The 17678-nt window shown below is 37.7% G+C and overlaps 1 protein-coding gene and 1 pseudogene across 3 annotated transcripts in view; one reads left to right on the forward strand and one right to left on the reverse strand.

The window, feature by feature from the left end:
* The window catches only part of LOC114025658 (BDNF/NT-3 growth factors receptor-like), a 412069-nt gene that overhangs the window by 319973 nt on the left and 74418 nt on the right, over window positions 1–17678 (reverse strand). For all 3 annotated transcript variants that reach the window (XM_027839133.1, XM_027839134.1, XM_027839135.1), the window contains exons 6-8: window positions 6820–6956; window positions 6143–6275; window positions 1992–2297 (exon numbers count right to left, since the gene is read on the reverse strand). In XM_027839133.1, coding sequence (XP_027694934.1) covers window positions 1992–2297; window positions 6143–6275; window positions 6820–6956 — 576 coding nt within the window. The remainder of the gene's footprint in view (window positions 1–1991; window positions 2298–6142; window positions 6276–6819; window positions 6957–17678) is intronic.
* Window positions 8336–9259, forward strand: LOC114025667 (annotated as a pseudogene).

Below are 17678 nucleotides of genomic sequence, written 5' to 3' on the forward strand. Positions count from 1 at the left end.
TCTCGCCTCTCTCCTGAGCTCCAGACCCACAATTCCAATTTCCAGCTAGATATTTCCATCTCAATGACATCTCAAATCCAACGTGTACAAAAGCAAATTCATCTTCCCTCAAAAAATGGTTCATCGTACTGACATTTCTAGAAGCAGTTAATGGCGCCAACACCAAAGCACTCAAGCTCAAAACCTCAGAAATTCCTTTAACTCCTCCCTCTTTCTGACTCTCAACATATCCATTATGTCACTAAGTCCTACTGATTCTGACTCAGCAGAATCTTTTGCATCTGTCTCCTCCTCCAGATTCTCAGTGTTGCAGCTTAGGTCAAGGTCCCATTATTTCACATATGAATGATATATTAATAATTCTTCATTCACCTTTCACTCTCTGAGCTCCAATCCACCCTATATGTTACTGCCAGATTGAACTCCCTAAAGTACAGTTCTGTTCATGTCACTTCTCCTTCTTGTAAACCTTCAATGGGAACCCACTGCTTATAGAATAAAGTTCTAGCTGTAAGTTTCATGAAGACAGGAATCATGTTTTCTCTAAACTTTGTATCTAACTTTGGAGTATAATGTTCTGCACATCAATAGCAACTTCATAAATATTTATTGAGCTGAACTGAACTGACATTCAAGACGCTTTATGATCTGGCTCCAAATTACCTTTTTCGTCTCGCATTCTACTATGTACCCATCCACACCCCCTATGCTCCAGTTAAATTAGACTACACTTACTTACCCTGAATATGGCCTCACACTTTTCATGCCTTGGTTGCATTCTTCTTCAAATGCCCTTCCTCCTATACCATCCTTACCTGTCCAAACCTGTTCATCCACTGAGTTCTAATTCAAATGCCCCCTCCTCCAAAAAAACCTTCCCTAATACCTCCAGCCATAAAGAACCTCTCTTTTCTCTGAACTATCATAGCATTCTGTATTTCTCTTACTTACGTCTCATGACATTTTCCTCTGTATTATAGTCATTTGTGTTCAGGTATTATTTGTCCTACTGGACTGTGAGCTTCATGAGGGTAATGATAACATCTTATTTGTCCTTGTATTCACCACAAAACCTAGAACAGTGTCCTGCACGTAGCAGGTGTTCATTAATGATTTGTTGAACAAATAAATTTGTGTAGAAAGGAAACTTACTATCTAAAGGAACGTATTATATTTTTCAGTGATGCAAAAAATGCTTTTGTACTAAGAATGATAACCCCCTGATTTATCTGTTTTATAAACTTATATTTTCATATTTGCATTTATTTATAGCAAACCACATTTCTACATATAGCATTATGTGCAACTCCTATCCCATTGGTCTCTGCCTCATATCATCCAAGTTTCCCATTCACTTCTGCCCTACTTTGCCTAAGTGGATACTTCTCAGATGGCTGTTAAAAGGTCCACTTGTTTGAACTTCTTTTTCCACATCCTTATGCTTCTGTATTTTTACAAATGCCTCAATACTTTACTCTGTAGACTTAAGTCTCTCTTTCTATGATAACACATGAAGTAAAAGGGAACAGAAACAACACATTACCCACTGCTGGACATAAGTTACACCCTGAAAATTTTCCAGGTGCTCCACGATATTGTCTATATCACTCCCTGAAAACCTACTCAATTTCATGTCCTACACCTGATGGTGTAATGACCTACACAGCAAATCCCCATCAAGCAGGGTAGCTAAGCCAGTTCCTTATTTGCTAATGAAACAGCTGCAGCCTGAGTATCTGTTCAACCATTTTTAATAATGAATTGCTCCCCCAGAGTACATAAGAGGCTAGATAATGCACCCTACCTATTTTTTAATTCACCCAAAGAAGGTTCATCTGATTAATGTATTTAATGAAGTTTCCCCTGAAGCTGCAAAAAAAACTCACAAATTACTTAATCCAATCCAACTATCCTTTCATTCTTGCAACAACAGAATGCACTCACTATTAGGAACCTGAATCTGTCCACAATCACAAAGGTGTCATACTCACCATCATCAATTCCAGGACGGCCCATGAAGTGAGCCTGGACCCACTTCTCATCTTTGCCATACTCATTCTTGGCCATTAAGGTGTAGACACCATTGTTCATATGAGTAGGATTATCCAGCTGAAGGCAGCCATGGTATTCGGTGTGATTGGTAACATGTATTTTAGTACAGATGTACTTAGACTCATTCAGAATGGCCCCTTGATAGAACCACTGCAGCGTTGGTTTGGGGTTTCCTTTCACAGTGAATGGAATGCACCAGTGGTGGTCTGAGGTTGGAGATTCGAGAAATGTGATAGTTGGTGCAACTAAATTGAAAGAGAGAGAGTTAATAGCACCAAAAGCTCTGGAAATATCCTCCCCCTTTTGTGCTCATGCTGGGGGAATTTTCTTATTAATTATTAGAATAGAGCGTGTAGTTTACTAGTAATTTTGGAAACCACCAAATTTTTATTGCATCACCATCAAATTTGGGTTAGGTTTCCTCAAAGAAGTCACAGAAAGAATCCTTTTTACTCCACTTGCAAACCCACACATTGTCTCCATCAATCTTCTCCTGCCCCTCCCCCCCCCATGGACTCATATTAAAAGAGAACTAAGCCTGGAAAGATTGCAAAGGGAATTTAGAACCTGGGAGAGGTTTGACGGACATTTCTTTTTATTTATGATTTACACTGCCCTCAATGTTACCTGGATTTAGTCAAGATAATGAGCATCAAAATACTGAAAGAAATCATTTCTTGAAAGTTCTGCCATGAACAGAAGTAGGAAGAAAAGCACTGAAAATTCTGCACAAAGTCTAAGAAGACTGTTACACATATACTCAAACACACACACACACACACACACACTCACACACTCCATAAGCATGGCATTATGGAATATACACAGTGGACTTCAAGGTCCTAGACATCAGGGACTATTTCTTCTGTCTTTGTATACTCAGAGCCAAGCTAAGTGCCTGGCACAAAGTAGGTGCTTAAGAAGTATTTATTGAATTGAACTGAACACTAGAAAGGGCAATGGCATTTATTCACTTCTTTAACAGATGTTTACTGAGCACCTACTATGCACAAGGCACTGTTCTAGGCACCATAGGAGATAAAATGATAAATGAAACATAGTTTTAGCTCTTATGAAGTTTTGAGAAGATAAGACTATATACATATGATTATATGGGGGGGAAGTGACTGCTAATGCTTACTCTGATTATGAGGTATAATACATTGATATTTCACACTAGCAAAAACTGTTGGTCATTTAAAGCTAGCATGTCATTTGCATAACTTGTGGATTTGTATTGGAATCCCAGAGGTAAAATGACAATAATCTTATTTTCTAAATGTCTATATTCATCTCTAGATCCTGGCAAAATGATTACAGGTTATTTCAAGTCTGATAATAAACTAGTCTAGGAAAAAAAATAAGACAAGCATTCTCAGATGACTCCTGAAAATCTAAGTTTCTTGCCCTTATTTAACAGTAAGGCCCCATAAAACCTCAAGTGACTCATGCAAGGTCATACAATTAGTGGCAGAGCCAAGGACTGGCACTCAGACCATCTGCCTTCTGGTCCAGTGGTCTTTTTACTCATCATTCTATCTCCTCTAACTATATCTGTATATACATATACTCAGATATGCATGTGTATATGCATATATTCATCTACACACATGTATATATTTATGCACATATATACATATACTTACACCTTACCCACATTAAATTTCAAAAAGAAGTCATAATCAGAAGTCCAAAGTTTGGCATAGAGACTAATAGACCTCTAAAGTGGAGGTGCTAAGGATGTGAAGTTATCATTTGAAATTAGTCCTCATGTTCTTCTTACTCTACCTAAATCCTAAGCCAGGAGTTCTTGACCTAAACCTGGAGTGCCTTGATCCATGGTTAGATTTCAGGGGGTCCATACACTTAGATGGGAAAACAATTACCTCTTTATTTCAATATAATTAGTTACCTTGATAATATTATGTGTTTTATTCATTTAAAAACATTATTCTGAGAAGGGGTCTATAGGCTTACCAGACTGCCAAAGGGTCTCAGGATACAAAAAATGGCTAAAAACTCCTGTCCTAATCCCTAGCAATAATGCGCATATGATGCTAACAGAATCTTAACTAAAACATGAGTTACTCACTGAACAACTCACCATTCAATAATGCCTACATATTTCAATCCAGGCAACTTTTCATAGAATATAACATCACATAAAGGTTAAAGAAGAGGCCAATTACTTTCGCTAGCCAGGCAAAAACTCCAGTCCCCAGAACTAAACATGTTTGCTGAAGTTTTAAACTCATAAATTATGTGTCTCATTTTAAGAAAATCCACTGGCAAGAAAATGCCCTTATAAAATAGATCAATTAAAGGGCAAATATTCATTTTTTCAAAAATAGATCAATTAAAGGGCAAATATTCATTTTTTCAAAGTAGTTCTTCAGCATACAGAAGGATTTGCTGTATCTTTCTTTAAAATAATTTTTTTTTCAAATAAGCTTTAGGAATATTACTCTATTTGAAAAAAAATCACTTAATCTCAATACTTTAGGACCATATCTTTTCCATCATATACAATTCACCTGCAAAAAATGGAATTATGGGTCAGTGCCAAAAACTGGCTATCAAAAACCACCTTCCACAAAGATTGAGAGCAGTGCTTTACCTTCCACAAATCTGCTCTTATTCCAGGACAAACCACTCTACCACCATGCCCAGAGAGTGCTGAATGATTAGCTGTGTTTCCAGGAAACCTGACTAACAGAACTGAAGGTGGAGAGTTCTCTTCACATGGTCATAGATAAGACTGGCTTCAGATTCAATTCAATTCAACAAATGTTAGCGAATGCTCCCATAAAAACAAACAATGAGTTCATTACTGGAGGAGCATGGTAGCAATACTGGTTGTCAGAGAACCAAAGCTTGATATTTATTATGCAGCATGGAAATGTGATGTGATAAATATGATAACATACATACACATATGTACATATGCACAATTAATGTGTATGTGTATGAATAATAAACATCCAAATGTAACTAGAAACATCATTATTACTCCCTAGTAACTCAAAACTTGAAATAATTCAAACAAAGCAAATAACTTTGAGGGAAAAAAAAGTAAAATGTTCAAAAAAGGGTAGCACAACTTGGGACTTTCATTTTCATGACACATCATGTAGGATATAAAAATGTTGTTTTTAAATGTCTTACCTTATTTTATCTATTAAGACAAATGATATCTTCATTCACAAAATACATAACACTTCAATAAAGATACAGTAATTTTGAAAAATATTCCATAGAAAAAACATTTTTTCTTGTTGGATAAGATAGGGGTATACTGGTAAGTGTTTAACAACCAGCTTTCTGAAAAAAAATGTATGCTATGCGAGACACATTTTTAAGTTGAGTCTGCATTATGAACATTTTCTCTATAACTTTCTTAAGTCTAGGCAATTAACAAAACAATAAATCAAGCCTTGAGTTGTAGCATTTGCAAATTTCCCAGGTGCAAATGCTCACACTGAAAACTTAATAGTAGCCTCTCATGAGCCAATTGTAGCTGGCTCCAGCAAACCCTTGAGACCTAGACCTATACCCTAACCAATCCAATTTCAAATTAATGGGTGTTCACTATACCATAAACACACACACACACACACACACACACACACACACCAAATTGCCTTAAAATATTCCCAGATATTAACCCTTTTATTGATATCATGGAAACCTTGTTTTTTTTTTTTTTTTAGCAATTTGATTATCTGGATTCAAATCATAGATTATATCAACAAAATAAGGCCAACAGACTCAAAAATATATACTAAAAAGAAAAAAAACAATAGGACAAGTCCAAGAGTATAAAAAAGTCTAAGAGAAGGGAAAAAAGGAATCAGAAAATACTTTAAAGAGGATTCAACCAAGTAACAGAAACCAATAAAAGAGAGACATCAAAAAGGAATGGAAGTAAAGGAAACCAATAATTTCAGTTATGTACACTCCACAAATTTTGTAGGTTTTGCTAACATACTGGACAACAAATCGTTGATTAACAACCTGAAAGCAAAACAGTAAAAGGAGTTTTGGCCAAGATTATCTGTTATTGAAAATGTATGCACGTCTATTTACGTACAATGCACCGTGAGGTTGACAGTGTCTTGCGCCTCTCCTACTATGTTTTCTGCCACACAAGAGATTTGTTTTCCACTGTCATCAGATGAAATGTTAGTTATCTTTAAGGAGGCCGATGCCTTGCTTGTTTCATTCTACAAACGAATAAACAGAACAACAAAAAAAAAATCAATTGTTAGGAACCCCAAAGTGAAATGATTTTGTGTTTCCTCAGCTTGTAAAAGCAAGAAAAAAGAAAGTTCTAAAAGCTTCCCTGCCTATACCTAGCTCAGTCATAAAGTAAGGCATAAGAGAATTAATTTCACCTTTCCAGATGTCACATTCGCAGGTGGTACAGCTAAAATGCTCCTTTATTTGCCACTTACCTTTTTTCCAAGGAAAAAGACTACAAGGAGTTTGACTCACCTGGCTTATGTTGTCACCACGACCTCCCTGGGGATATATAGACTTTGCCATCTATGGGGTGTACATAAACTAAAATGCAAATCTGCTTGTATCACACAATCTGCACTGGTCTTTCTTGATTAAAAACAGATGGAAAATAAATGTAAGTCAAAACTCACTTTCCATTTCTATTTGTATTCTGGAAAATATTAAATGATGATCACCGGGTTTAATACTATCTCAAGTAGAAATATCGTGTGTCTGAATTATTACACAGCCGAACATAAACCTTACCATATGTTTGGAAACCAGATTACCGACTTCCCAGGATACATCAGGAGCTGGATGTCCTGATGTGTTACAAAACAATGTGATGGACTTCCCTTCCTCAACTGTGAAATTGGGAGTGATGAGATTTGCTGATGGCACAACTATAGAACAAGAAGGAAAAACAGTCACATACTTAAATAGCGGAATGCTATGGAGAAACAAAAGCAATAGAATAAACACTCCAATGAATTATCCAGCCCTTTGAAACTAATCATTTATATTTATGTTGAAATACAAAAAGGAGCCAAGTCCAAGAGTGTTACAGATTTAATATGGACAAAAATTACTCTGCCATAATTTTTTAAATTTCCCCTTTTTGTTATTATGAATTTGACCAACATTAACAAACACGAATGTTTCCCAAGACGAAGTACGGGGGGAAAATGTACTACAACTAAAGCCATGAATCTCCATTACAAACAACTGCTTTTGTACATTTCAAATTTAGCATGGTAGTTCCAATACTGCCCTGCTTATCTGTGCTCCTTTCTAAATTACATTCTCTCCCTTCTATTTTTTAAATTGATGCTTTTTTACTTCTTTCCTTCACTTTTTTTAGAATTACTATCCCCATTTCTCCACTGTCCTTCTAAAACTCTCCCTCTCAAAAAAAGAAAAAAAAAGAAAGAAAGAAATATGTCTCCCTTGTAACAAGTATAGTTACACAAAATACCACCACATGTTGGTCACATTTGAAAATATGTTTTATTCTACACCTAATCAGACCATCTTCTCTCTGCCAGGAGGTGAGAAGCATCATTTATGATAAGTCTTCCGGATTCACAGTTGGATATTGTTTTCCTTTTTCACTGTTTTCCTTTACAATGTTCTAGTCATTCTATAAATTGCTCATTTCACTCTGCATCAGTTCATAAAAGTCCTCCCATGTTTCTCAGAATCTTTCCCATTCATCATTTCTTAAAGTGCAATGATATTTCTTTACATCATCTATCATAATTCAGTCAGCCATTCCCCAGTTGAAATCTGTCTTAGTTTCTGAATATACCTTTTGGCAACAACACTTTACAAAATGCTTGTAAAGACTGTTACAGAATAATACATTTTGCTTATCTGTGCCTCATACTAATATTCACTCATAAAATATATGTTGATTAAATTGCATGTCTCTTCCCTTCTCCTTTCTCCTGTATTTTTTTTTCAAGAACATTAAAATCCTGAGGTTCTTTAGAACAAACCTATGGGGGTTGAATTTCTTCAACTGAAAAGTGTGAGTATTTGACTACATCTCTTCCAGCTTAGATATTCCATGATTCTATGGTTCTAAAATAAAACATTTAATGAGCGTTCTCTTCTTTTTACAAGTAATGTTGGGGAAGTTGGGGACGGGATCAGGAAGGAGTTCACTTTTTTTGATTAGCTCCTCGTCAGGGACAAAAGGTCAAGGAGGGAGGAAGTGAGGGTGTCCTTGGACTTCTGGTTGGAAGGGCACACTTCCTTGAAATAGGAGAGCCGAGTCTCAATGACAGGCACCTGGGAGTGCTGGCGCCAGGAGGAAGGTGGCTGGAAGAATGTTCTGTTATCACTGGCTTTACACTGTGCACTCGGATCCCGAGTTGGACAGTGAGGCTGGAGTGGTAGTGGCTGGGAGTGCCACAGCAGCAGACAAAAGAGGTGGCTTAGTGTCTGAAGCCCATGGAGATGATGATTTTTCTCAACTTAAGGGACATGAAGATAGTCATGAGCAAGAAGATGAAGAAAACAGCAGACGCCTGGAAGATGATTATCCAGTGACTGAAAAATCTGAGACTGATGACCTAAAGGAATTTTCAGAACTGGAAAAGAGAGATCCCCAAGAGCTGGTTGCTTCCTTCTCTGAGAGAGTCAGGAACATGTCTCCTAATGAGCTTAAAAATCCCCTAGAGCCTCTTGGCAGATGTTCAAATCACCTCCAGGAAAAGATACAGAAATCATATGAGCCAAAGACAGTGGAAGAGATGGATATGGACTTTATCCAAAAGAAGAAGGAATTTTGAAAGTCCAGCTTCTATGAGAAGCTTTCCCAGTATTGTTTAATTGATGAGCTTGGCACCAATTATCCCAAGGATATGTTTGACTCCCATGGATGGTCTGAGGACTCCTCCTATGAGACACTAGCTAAAGCACAAAAGATTGAAATGGACAAGTTGGAAAAAGCTAAAAAGGAGAGAACAAAAATTGAGTTTGTGACAGGCAGCAAGAAGGGCACCATAACCAATATCCCCACAGAAAAAGTAAGTGGGATTCTGCTAACTCAGTGACAACAGTAGCCCAGCCTACCAACTTTACCACCGTAGCTACCCTGCCATACCCTCCTGTTGTCATGGTGCCAATCAGTGCTGGTGGTTCCAAGACCACAGTCCTCTCAGCTATAGGTACCATTATGAAGAAAGCCAAGCAACAATAAACCTAGTTAGACATACTTCTTGTTGAGGGACAGGAAATGCTACTCCAGGATCATGCCAAGATTATGATTCCAAGATGTGGAATGCCCCTTGGACATGGTACCCCATGCACTCACTGAACAAAGGCTCTCCAAAGAGTTTCCCATCAACAAGAGATGGGTTTCTGTCTCACCATCCCTGACAAAACATTCTCTTTCTAGTACTAGTGAGAGAATCTGTAGCCTAGTCATCCAGAAAGACCCTTGTTACCTATTGGGGGTATTAGAGACTGCTTATAGCCATGTTAATTTGGCATCCATTGCTCTATTAAAAGTGCTATATCAATATTAAAAAAGAAACCCTTCTACATCAAAAGAGTTTCAAAATCTTGGATGACTGGAGATTACTAATACTGAATGAGCTTTTAGTTCCAAGACATTTTTCAGAAATATTAATCATATACCATCTTTTCTTTTGCATTTCCATACCAGATTCTACTAAAAGAGAAAGATGTGACACATGTCTAATCCAATCCAACAAGCATTTATTAAACATCTATTATGCACAAGGCCTTGGGCCACAATGATAAAATAGCACCTGGCTGCAAGGGGCTTACATTCTATTGGGTAGGTAAATAGATCATTCTATACATGATAATTTGAGCAAGAAGGAGAGTACTCTAACAAATACAAGAATCAGAAACGGATTCCCCTATAAGGTGGCAGGTGAGATGAGCTTTAAAGGAAACTAGAAAATGTTCTGCAGAGGAAGTTGGAAAGGCAGGGCCAGGAGAGAGGGAAGCTATCTGTGTAAAGGAACAGAGATGGAAAATAGAATACCAAGTTCAAAAAACAGCAAGAAAGCCAGTTTTCTTGGAAAGGAGGATGCATGGAATTAATTTTCATTTAGCTTGAAAGGTACCAGAGTCAGATTATGAAGGGATTGAAAAACCCAGTCAGGGAGTTTGCATTTTACCTTACAGGTAAGAGGGAGTCAATGGGGGTTCTCAAACAGGGAAATGACAAAGTCAGACTTGTGCTTTAGGAAGATCATTTTGGCAGTTTGAGGATGATATCTGGGAAGGGAAATACTGAAGGCTAGGACTCTTATTAGGTGGCTATTAGAGTAGTCCAGGTAAAACGCAATGAAGACCTGAACTGAGGTAGTGCTTATGTGAGTACTGTGAAGTCATATGTGAGAGATGCAATAGAGGTAAAAATAAGATTTGGTAACCTATTTCAGGATATATGGGCTGAGGGAAAGTGAGGGGTCAAGGACAACACCAAGGTTGTACATCTGGGAGCCTGGAAGAATGGTAATGCCTTTAATAGAGATGATAGTTGAATCCATGGGAGATGATGAATGAGATCACTAAGAGAGAAGGAACAGAGAGAGAAGAGGGCTCAGGGTAAAACTTTAGGGGAACTCTATGGTTGGGTGGAAGGCACAGATAGTAATCCAAGAAAAGAAACTGGAGAATGGACAGTTAAGGAGGAAGAAAACCTGGAGATTTCAGTGTCACAAAAACCCCAGAGAAGACATTCTTTCAGAAGATCAAGAATGTCAAATACTACAAAAAGATGAGAAGAGATGAGGACAGATATTACAAGGAAGAGGCCTTATCTTAACTATGTAACATACCCAGTACAGCACCTAGAAGGAGCAGATACACAGAGAGCCTTACTTACTCCTCAACCTTCCTGCCAAAGCTCCCTTCCCTTTTGTGCCTCTTGGATGAAATCAGACCCCTTGATTCCCATCCTTATGGGAGGGAAACTAAAGTCCCTGCTGTACTCCTATCCTGGGGTCCACTCTGCCTTCCTAATAGTAGCAACATTCACACAGCTTGAATGAACAGGAAATCAACTGCCATAAGGCTTCTGGTAGGAACAACCACCAGGCCTTTCCATTGGCCAGGCCACATAGTCATCTGCTTTCTAGGACCTAAGGACCCCCGAGTCTCATGATCTGTCCTGCAGCTATATCCTTTGTACTTCTATCTGCCTTACAGCAAAAACCTTTTACTGTGTTGTCTCCCCCAATTAGAATTCGAGCTCTAGAGGCAGCCAGGTGGCACAGTGAATAGAGCCCTGGATTCAGGAGGACCTGAGTTCAAATCTGGCCTCAGACACATAACACTTACTAGCTGTGTGACCCTAGGCAAGTCGCTTAACCCCAAATGCCTCACCAAAAAATTAAAAAAAAAAAGAATGTGAGCTCCTTAAGAGCAAGGACTCATTTTTCTATTTGTATCTCAAGAACTTAGCATGGATTTGGTATACAGTAAGCACTTAATGAATGTTTTTTTCATTCATACTTTTTTTTGTTGATCCATTCATTTACATCATGAATAAAGCTGCATCAGCACCCAAAAGGAAAGTTATTTTAAGGCGCTTGTACCCCAAGTGAACAAGCTCATTTGCAAAAGAAAGCAAGTCATTTCCTACAACTGCAGAAAATGAAACAAACATTTTTATGTTTCAAACCTTGCTTTTCTTTTTTAATAGCACTATAATAGCACTATAGTAAGCTGGCATGAACAAATCATTCTATGAACAGATTGAATTTCTATATTATTCAAAATTACAAAAGAGTTATAGGTTATTTAAATGTAAGTTAAGTCAAAACAAATTTAATAGTATACCAAATTATAGCAGCCAAGTAAACTACAACTTGAACACAGAATAAAAACAAATTTTGAAGTGTATTCACTCAGGTTGCCAGGTCTCACAAAATACTGTGATATGACAGTTAAGGAAGACATGATCCAGAGGCCACAAAAAAATAATACAGGCCCAAGGACAATTAATTTATTGTCATTAACATTCATTTGGCTTTTTCAGATCCTTCTTCACATTATTATACACTGAAAGCCTTCTATAAAATGAATATTTGAGAGGATTTTGGGGGTCAAATTTTGGAGGTCATCATAGTCCACCACTCCGAAGGATTACATCTGGGCATTCCCTCTAAGCATATACGTTCCCATTCATGCACGCTGACTCATCTTGCGTGCCCTCCCATAATTCCATCCCAGGCAGTCCATCTAAAGTTCCAGGAGCTTTCCTTGCATTCTCTTCTCACTGGATGAATGACAATGGAGCCAGGGAGCTATCCAGGAAGCTTTGTTGGCAATGAGCAGATAGAGCTCAGGGCTTACAGTCACTGAGACCAGAGTTCAGATCTGACAGTGTGACTTTGGACAAGTCACTTCACATGCCTGCCTTGGCTTCCTCAACTGGGGATAGTAACAGCACCTAGCTCCCAGGGTTGTTGTAAGCATTAAATGAGACAATATTTGTAAAGTGCTTAGCACAGTTGTCTAGCACTTATTATGCATTTTAATAAGTGCCTGTTTCCGTCCTGTCCGGCAGTTATCCCTCACTCTTACTATGTGACCATCCCATCTTTATTTTTCCAGTCACATAATTCTTTAACGTCATCCTTTTTACAGCAGCTTTCCCAGATAATTCCTCAACCGTAAGATGTTTTAGCTTACTCACACTCACTACGCATCATAACTTAAATAGCTTTCTAAAAGACTCTGTGCTATATAATATGACTAATTGGCAACAGTTCTACACCGGCTAAGCTATGCCTCCAGTTCAGTTTCTTGCCATTACATAGGGTGAATTTTGCTGGATTCTTCCATTCTTCCTCCCTCTAGGGAGGATACAGGACAGTTTACGAGACTAAGAGTTCGTGGGTTTCATATAGGCTAAAATGGGTTCTGTGACTCAGTAGAACATATTCTAGCAGGGGTGGTTCTATCTATTAGCATATGGATTCCAAAGCAAGAAGAAGAAATGTCCATACCGGGTTGCTGTTTACAAAGTGACCAATTCAATTGTCAGCAGAATGGGATCTATTCCTTGAAAATGATACAGCAAAGTTGAGGAAAACCCAGGGAGAAAAAAAGTCATACACATAGCATCCTTATTGAGGTACCCTAAAACATAAACTTTAGTTTTGTCTTCAGTCTTGAGCTTCTCCTTTCAAAATCCCTAGGCAAGCTTTGTTTTTCCTTTCCAGGCCAAGTCTCAAGCTTGCCATAGCAATGGTATGACATGCCCACAATCTAGGAATTTGTTTTCTTTTTCTGCAGCTTCCTTTGGTGAAAGGAGGGGCAGGGAGAGAGGAAATGGGAAGGGGCCAGGGGAATCTTTGGGCTTGTTTGTTTTATTTTTAATCATGGCAAAATTGTACCATCCTGCCCTTGCAGTTTCCAAAGGAAACTTGATGCAAAGTTGGCAAAGCCTAGATTTTTTAAATGAAAAGTCTTCCACAAATGAGTAAGCATCTGACTCATGCTAAATCTTCAACATTAATGTTCTGGCTTAAGATTCAGTAATGAAAAAAATCTGTACTTGAAATATCACTCTAAGTTTAATTAGTTCAATAAAAATGAATTGAGAGGCATTAATAAGAAAGGCAGGATGAAAAATTTGCCAGGCACCACTTCCTTGCCTAATAAGATTTGAAACTGGCACAAGTACACAATAAAAACCCAAGCAATTCTTCCCAAGCTTTCTGCTCTTACCGTAACATGATCCCAACAATAAGCATCATGGATCTCATTCATTGTACTCCATGAAATTTTACTTCTGGAGATAAAAGTGGACTAGCCTCACAAATAGATACTTTGGTGTTTTCTTTCTTATGCCCTGGATTTTCCTGCCACATTATACTACTCTTGAAGACCTCATCCATCCCAACAAATATTTACTAAAAACCTGCTATGTGCAAGATACTATATTAAATGCCAGGGATGCAAAGAGAGACTGAAGGAGTCCCTGCCATCCAGGAGCTCATTGAATCAAACAACTGTGACAACAATTTACATTTATATGGCACTCAATCTACAAAGTGTTTCCTCACAACAACTCTCTGAGCTAAGTGGGGCATGTGTTATTGCTTCCATTTTTACAGATAACTGAGGGTCAAAGATTTGCCCAACACCATGGAGCTCCTATGTAAAAGTCAGAACTCAAACCCAGGTAATTCTAATTCCAAATCCAGTGCCCTTTCCATCATAGCCCAATGCACACTCCATGTCCAACACAATATAATATGCATACACAAAATCCATATCCAAAAATGGGAAAATGTCATTATTTACTATCCCACTAACAAGTTATTATAATAATCTTCATCCGTAAAAATGAAGAGAGATGAAGTAGTTACCTAACATTCGAGCTCTCACATTGATGAAGTATAATCAGAGATAATGTACTGCAGTGGATAGAGAACCAGCTTCAGGACCCAGAAGACTTGGGTTCAAGCCCTGCCTCTGATACATATTAGTTGTGTAACCCTGGGCAAGACACTCAATCTTGGCCTCAGTCTCCTCATCTGTAAAACAATGCAGCTGAACTCCATGACCACTAAAGTCCCTTCCACTTTATTAACTGACAGCTATCATTCCTGATAACCTTTATAAGAATTGGTTTGATGGTAATTCAAGTAAGTCTCTGAAGTTTTGAACTAGCCCTTAATTGCAGAGAAGAGAAAATATAAAGAAGAAAGGATTCTTTAGAGGAAGAATGCAGATCACGCCCGTGAGAGGCAGCATGGCATAGGCAGATAGAGATTTGTCAAAGTCAAGATTACCACTTTAATTCCGGTTTCTGCTAATATGCTGTCTAAGAGACCCTGAACAAGTCATTTAATCTATTAGGGATCTAACCAGTGGTGTCAAATTCAATTAGAAACAGATCCTCTGTAGGCAGCACATTAACTTAGAAAATCACAAATGAATATTATCTATGTTGTGCTGTATTTTTATTTCTTTTGTTACACATTTCCCAACTACATTTTCATCTGGTTAGAGCTGACCCCAGGAGTTTTGTGCCCCATTACCAAGCATCTGACATCCATCCTCTAAGCAACCCTCTAAGACTAAGTTTCAGAAAAGATACCAACCTGCATTGGTAGGGGGCATTTACGCACTACAGAGTTCCCTATTCCAGTGAAATAACAAGTCTACTCACTACTCCTTTCTCTGTCCTGGATCCATAATCAGACAGATAAATAACTGAAGTTAACAGAACATGCATTGCCACATCTTTTTTAACCTGGTGTCTGTTTCTGCACTAAAATTGGGCTGCTGGATTACATATCTACTTGCCCCTGCTTGCTATAACATTCATGCAGGGTGCTGCTAAGAAACAGAATAGCAGCAGTACTTTGTCCTAAGTAGAGACCATTCCAGGGAGTGTTGTTAGAATAACACTTAACAAGACTTTGGAGAACTGAGAAGAAAAAAACCAAAGCTTTCCTTACCTAGGGGAAGGTTAGAACTGTAGCCAGAGAATGGAAGAACTGCCAGGGAGCACTAAAAATGGGATGACTCTGCTAGGATAAAAATATTCAGGACATAGATATCTGCAAGACTGAGGTGAAAAGGAATACCCAAAATTTATATTCAGCATCCAGAAAACCTTAAGTGTCGAATGTTATTGTCTTATGTCCCAGAGCTAAATGGATCAGATGAGATCACATTTGGAAAGTGCTTAGCACAGAGAGTTGACTAACAGACAGAGTTTAAAGGACTTGGCTAAGATCAAATAGCCACTCTTTGTTGAGGCATGATTTGAACCTGGTGTTGCTAGGTTCAAAGCCAGTTCTCTCTCTATTGTGGTATGCTGCCTCATTTTGTATTTATTATGTATACACTCACATGTATTCATGCTGTTTCCTCCATTCTACTGTACACTGTGGCTTAGTGATTAGTGGCTACTTAGAATACTCACTACTAATTCTTCTGCTACAAAAAAAAAAAAAAAGGTGGAGGGAAAAAGTTCCCATTTTATATGGGGCTGGAGAGAGGGGAGGTCCACAAATGTGGAACACTGCATATATTGTCAGGTTTTTTTTTTCCATTGTATTGATTGGTTTTACTGATTATTTGCCTTTTCTTTCTCTTTTTATTATTTCTTTTAAAATATTTTTTGGTATAAGGGCTGGTCCTCTGGAAGGGAAAGGGAGGATACAGAGCAAAATTTAGGCAATGAGAAATCAAAAGATATCAATTCAAATGTATCTTTTTTGTTTTTTAAGGGGAAGGCACTTCTGCTTATTCTAGTCCTCTATATCAACCTAAAAAGGAAGCAGTTCCTAAAATGTAGTGGAACAGAATGGGGTGCAACAGAGTAGGGTTCTTTTGGTGGGGGGGTTAATTAAGTAGACACAAGAATGGGGAGACCAGACATCTATTCCTCTCGGTTTCTCAAAATGTGACTTTATTATTTTGTTTGAAGTAAATTGCCAAGTTAGATTATAGAATTGTATTTAAACATAGGCATATAAACATTTTACAAAGGCAAATTACAAATTATTTATTATAATTGTAATATTATAAAATAATATAATTATAAATTATTTTTGGACAATTTTTAAATTTTGGATTATACATCACTCTGTTCCCCTCCACCCCCATTCTTTTAATTATTTGAGAGAAGGTTCTAATTTTCTAATATCTGTAGTTTTTTTAACCAATAAGAAACTGAGGTTCCAACAATCCATATTATTTTAGTTATTAATGTAGCACATCAATTCTCCCCCTAGTATTTAATATCAAGTGAGACAGCATGGCATGGTAGATAGAGATTTGGCCATGAAACTAGGAAGACCCAGGTTAAAGTACATACTCTGACCTATGCTGGTTGTGTGACCTTGGGCAAACATTTTATCACTTAGTACTCTAGGCAATTCTCTGCCCATACATCTCAAAGAAGGTGCCAACTTGACTTAGAAGAAAGAGTTTCCTCATCAGGGAATTCCCTACAGCAATGAAATCATAGGTTCAATGCTTATCTCTACTTAATACCAAGTACAAGCTACATTTATTTTTCATCTTGTTGGAATAGTAACGGATCACTGTTCTCTTTGTATTGGCTCTTCAGTCCATGTGTGGAAAATTATCAAGAGAAGTTTTGTGTATCTTGGATAATGCCTTTGCTTTTTAATTTCTTAAATAATTTATACAATGCTATCTACAATATGTCTCATCTCCTGACTCCCTAATGCTAGAGCTTGTGTAAAGAACTTAAACAAATAAACATTTGGATCTTTTGCTTCATTCTCATTAAAACCCAGCATTAAAAATCCATAACCTCCTTCACCAGTCTTCTGACTTCTTGGTATCTCCTTCAGTTTATTTACCTGCAGGAGAGAACTCTATCACTATGGTCCTTCCCACTGCCAGGAATTAAGCCAGAATGTGCTTGATCTATTTAGAATTGGCTGCTGAATACTTGGCTACAGAAAGGATTGGCTAAGTGTTTCCTGGGCTAAGTAAAAAAAAAAATAGCAAATTGCCTTTCTGATTCTATTTGTTAGCTTTATATAGAGCCTTCTTAGCTTATGTGACTAGTTTGATGACAGAAAAAACAACCAAGTAACTTCTGAACTGGAAAATTTAGAACATGAGTGTGCTGATTA

This window comes from Vombatus ursinus, unplaced genomic scaffold (genome assembly GCF_900497805.2).
Source record: "Vombatus ursinus unplaced genomic scaffold, bare-nosed wombat genome assembly UNPS02014832.1, whole genome shotgun sequence".
Lineage (NCBI taxonomy): Eukaryota > Metazoa > Chordata > Mammalia > Diprotodontia > Vombatidae > Vombatus > Vombatus ursinus.